General features: G+C 34.2%; 1 protein-coding gene across 3 annotated transcripts in view; it reads right to left on the bottom strand.

Annotated features, from left to right (window-relative positions):
• LOC125044459 (methyltransferase-like protein 22) overlaps positions 1-5,000 on the bottom strand; it is an 8,894-nt gene that overhangs the window by 1,990 nt on the left and 1,904 nt on the right. For all 3 annotated transcript variants that reach the window (XM_047641140.1, XM_047641141.1, XM_047641142.1), the window contains 3 exons: positions 4,060-4,194; positions 3,554-3,739; positions 1,256-1,423 (listed from right to left, as the gene is read on the bottom strand). In XM_047641140.1, the coding sequence (XP_047497096.1) occupies positions 1,256-1,423; positions 3,554-3,739; positions 4,060-4,194 (489 nt within the window). The remainder of the gene's footprint in view (positions 1-1,255; positions 1,424-3,553; positions 3,740-4,059; positions 4,195-5,000) is intronic.

The raw sequence follows: 5,000 nt of genomic DNA on the forward strand, positions 1-5,000 counted from the left end.
TTAATATATCCTAATTACTAAGTGGTAATATCTAGAATAAAAGAGTGGGCTTTACGTTATCATCCAACTACCAGGATAAACTTGAATCGTAAATAAATACTTTAATAATTGGGAATAAACAAAACTTAATCATTGTCCTGCCTCTGATGGTGGATCTATCATCAAAGCTTTTAAATAATTTTTTGAGTTATGGCATCCTATGTAATTGCTGCAATGGTACAAGGATACAGTCTATGCAGGGTTCTTTAACCCATTTGCCCCATGTGGCAAGAATACATGCCATGCCCACTGTAATGCATGTTTATTTATTGTATTTACACAGATGGCTCTACAAGTTCTTTATCACCAAATAGCCAGTTATTAGAAACTACCTATCTCACCTGTTTACCCTTTCCTTTCACTTTAAGAAAGGGTCTTTTGTATCATTTCATTGTCTAAAATATTTAAATGACAAATTAATAATCATAACATCAATAACAATAATAACAGTATTGATAGCAATGGTATTAAATTTCCCGCCAATTCAAGGAATGGGGAAATCAGGATCGGTAACTAGGGCCTCCTGATAGACTCCTTGCCATCTGAGCACATGTGGAGCCATCTGTATGTAACAAAATTCACCAGTAACTACAGGGGGCAGAACGTAAATCCGGGGTGAATGGGTTAATTGATAAAGGTAATTAGCTAAAGCTTAGGAATACACTATTTTCTTTTGGAGGAGGGGGGGAGGGGGTAATGAAAGGGTTTGGTAAGTCTGAATAAACAGACTTGAATGAATTTTGGATAAACATAGATGAATTAGAAAATAAATCAAAACTGTTTCTTTATCAAAATGTATAAAGATTGATTTGATGTATCAGAATAAATAAACTTCATTAATGAAACTCATTATGTACTGTATTAGTTTAAATAAAACTTACTATCTATGTGTTTGAATAAAACTTTCTATCTATGAGTTTGAATAAAACTTTCTATCTATGAGTTTGAATAAAACTTTCTATCTATGAGTTTGGATAAAACTTACTATCCGTAGGGCCGCTGTGGTACAGTAGGGGTACATGCTTCTGGGGATCAGGAATGTCTCCAAGTGAGAGGGTTCGAATCCTGCCCACTGTCTGAGGTAAGGAAGGGCATCCACTCTGGGGAATGGTCTGTCATTGCCAATACCAAAAGTCCTTTGAAAGAAGGCACTATCCTAGCCCTTCCAAAAAAGGGAGTTTGTGACGTAAAACTGAATCACAATAAAACAACTCACTATCTGCAGCCAGGATGATAGAGATGTCTTTAAGTGACTCAGAGTTTTCATCTATTGTAGCATGGTTGTCAAAATCTATTTCCTTCACAAGGGTTTCTGCTTTAACCAATGCTTTATTTCTTTTGAAATTGCGATCAATTAGAGAAAAAATATCCCCACGGTCCACATCTGAAAAAAATACAATAGAGAAATATAGTGTACTGAAAAAATATATTGCAGACCACTACGAGCAAGAATTAGTAAGGATCAGTGTGATTCTAAATGACATGGATGGTAGAGGTGAATATGTGTCCCTAGCACTTTACTCTAGTGTTTGACTTGAATTCAGTCTTCTATTCTTTTAAGCTGCTTAATTTTTTTTTAAAGAATAAAAAAATATACGGATAAAAGCTGGTCAAACAAAGCAAATAGAACATCTTGTTACATGGAGATGTCAGGAATACCATTATCTGACCACAACGAACACCAAAAATCTACAGGAAGTTCTGTGTAATATATACAAATAAACTCACTCCTTCTTTTACTTCTTTTATAATTCCAAGTAGTTTACTGTAGTAACTCATGATCTCAACCAAAGTGTGAACTAATGAATGAAGTGCCTCTGGGTTTAATGCATATATATTACAAACAGCTTCCTGTATCTCACCTGCTTTGGCTGTTGGCTCACGCTGTTACCTTTTTTACTGCCATCTGTGTTCTTCATGCTTTTGTGCCTTTGTCTTTGTTTACCAACATGGAACCAAAGCTTAGTGCTCGTAATGTAAATGGTAATGTTCCTAAGCAACCAAAGGAAATGATGGCATTATAAGAAAAAAGACATTTCTAGGAGGAAATGTCTGCCACCACTTTTGGTATAAATGAGTAAGCTGTGTGAATCATCAACAAGGCAGAAAAGAGCATATGGGAGGGTATGCAAGTCAGTGCATTTTGCATGAAAGAAGCACATTATCAATTTGGAGAATACACTTCCTATTTGGAAATAACACTCACACATGAGTTCAGGAGCAAGGATTTCAAATAGATATATGTAAAAAGGGGCTTTCTCTTTTTAAGATGATGTGAGATGCTGATGAAGGCAAGTGCAGTTTATCATCCTCTAATATATCTCATTTTACTGAAAGCATAAGATGGCATGAGAATTTCAAATGAATATCAAGGAGAGAGTAATAGGAGCTGCTTTGTTCTAGAAGATGCAAGTGGGGCCTACACTAGCAACCAGGAGACTGCCAAAGACTTGTACAGCTATTTTGTGGCAATGCAGCTGATTTCATGATTAAACCTTGAAGATTTCTATGCCATCTCTGCAAATACCTGTACCCTAACATTTAAAGCCTACAACTAGTTGCCCATCTACTGGGTGGCTAATGTAGATGCATTTTTCACCACTGTCCATTAAGTCCCTCTTTGTGGACTAGCTCTGCAAATATTTATGTTCTAAGGTTTGTATTTATCAAAAAATAACATCTTTTTCAAGATACTGCTTATCATGGTCATTGTCCCTGGCCATCTGGCATCCTATAAATTCAACAGTGATGAATTCTCTTCATCCTTCCAACATAACATCGTTCATCCACTACATTACAACAAAAATATGATATTGACTTGGATGATCAGATAAATATTTTCATTTCTTAAGAGTTAAAGCACTTATTTTCATTCAATAGCCTTGAAAAATATGAAGACACACAGTGTTTATGTGTTTTGAAGGAATCTGTGGTTGAAATGTGTGAATGAGAACAAGAGTTTAGCAGACCAACTCTCAATACTGTCTCTCAAATCTTGCTTCTGGCTTATCAGACTGGTAGTGAATACTTTAACATTATGAGAGCCCCACAGCAGAGCTAATGGACAGATGGTAGAAAACCTGAGCGCCAGGCTATCCATTGCCAATGGAACCTCAGCTGATGCTGAGTACCCTGGCTGAAGGTTGCCACAGATTATTGCTTCTAGTGTCATGCCATTAATGGTCAGGATCATTAAGTTCAAAAGTAATTTGAGAATTCTGCTGCCTCTTCTCACCAAATATTAAAGAATATGGATCAGGCTGTATCTCAGTATATGTACAGAAATATACTGTTGGTAACTAAGGAAAAATCAGAAAAAGAATTTAGACCACATCAAATATAATAAATAAAAATAAATTGATATTAAATATTTCCTTTATCAATAACTCAAACTTCATTACAACTGATATTACAGAGGATGTCCTTCTAGTGCATATCATTAAAAAAAAAAAAAAATATGAAGAAAGAAACAAAAAGAAAGGACAAAGAAAGATTTCAAAGCACTGATTCTCACCTGTAATCAACACTTTCTTCGCAATCATGCTGGCAACGATAGATGTTAATCCAACCCCAGAAGCCAGTTCCAGGATATTCGCATTCTTGAAGATCTCGGGATGGTGGAGGATGAAGTCTGCAAGAAGGAGAGCTCCGCGCCAAACCTGTTCTCCGACCAAGTCTAAAGTTGTGGCACTCTGTTGTTCTGTTGGATGATGAAATAGTTGTAATATTCTGGTAGATATTAAGCATGTTAAAATGAATAGAAACTTCACTGGTAATAAAAAAAGAAGTCAAATTAGATGGCAATACACTGAGAGGGAAAATATGAGAACATTATTACAAAGTGTAGAAGAGGTAAAAAAAAAAAAATAATAATTAAAATATACTATTACCAAGATAATTTTTATTTCAAGGACTGTTTGAGAATGAAAGAAAATAAACCTTTACACTTTATAAAATAGTTGATTCTCTGAGCCTAAAGTTTGCTCTCATCTTATCTTATCTTTTTCAAGATAATCTTACCTATGAGTACAACACCTTCTTTCTTATTGTGGTTGTCCTTTTTGGTGACTGGAAGACCCTGGACTTTCATTTTCTTATTGTCCTCACCTGATGTTATATAGGCAGGGTACACAAATTCATACCTTGATAACACAGCTGTGGAGAAAAAGCTACAGATTAATATATCACATAAAAGATGCAACTATGATTAACCATTTACAATTGATCAAATCTGCATGTATAATTCTTTTATCCACTGATTTTAATGTAAATGTTACATTGTGTTGATGGAAGGTGTCTTAACTGGCAAACCCAATAGGAATCAGCTTCACAAATGATTTTTATTTTTATTTTTATATTGAGCTAATTTCATATAAACAAAAAAGAAAAAATGTCTCATTACCTCAGTATTTTCATGGATTCTACATTATTTGCAACAGATGTTTTAGAAAATGTGTAGGGGGTTTATTTCTCAAATTCGGTCTTGTCATAAAACACTGAATAACAGATAAGTGAAAAGCTCAAGTACAGTTGAAAGGTGATGAAGTAATGAAGGGTTAATGGTAATGTTACATACATTTTAATACACAACTTCTCTGTGTGTGAGAAGGTATACCTATCATCTTGGGAAATTAATCTTCAGCCTCATATTTGAGTGGCTAGTTATTAAACAAAAAAGTAAAAACAAAATACATGCTATTTGTACCTTGGTGTTAAAAGAAATTATATATATATATATATATATATATATATATATATATATATATATATTATAAGTTTAATACACATTTATTGGATAATATGTTTCATAGCTGTTAATGATGTTTTAGTCAACAGCTTTGGTGTAAAAAGAATTAAGAAGTAGAGGAAATGGTTTTAGAATCCAAAGTGTTCAAAATATGACTATGTGAGACTCTACTCTGAGTGCTCACCCCAAACAGCATATTTTTTTTGGGGGGGGA

This window comes from Penaeus chinensis, chromosome 35 (assembly GCF_019202785.1).
Source record: "Penaeus chinensis breed Huanghai No. 1 chromosome 35, ASM1920278v2, whole genome shotgun sequence".
Taxonomy (NCBI): domain Eukaryota; kingdom Metazoa; phylum Arthropoda; class Malacostraca; order Decapoda; family Penaeidae; genus Penaeus; species Penaeus chinensis.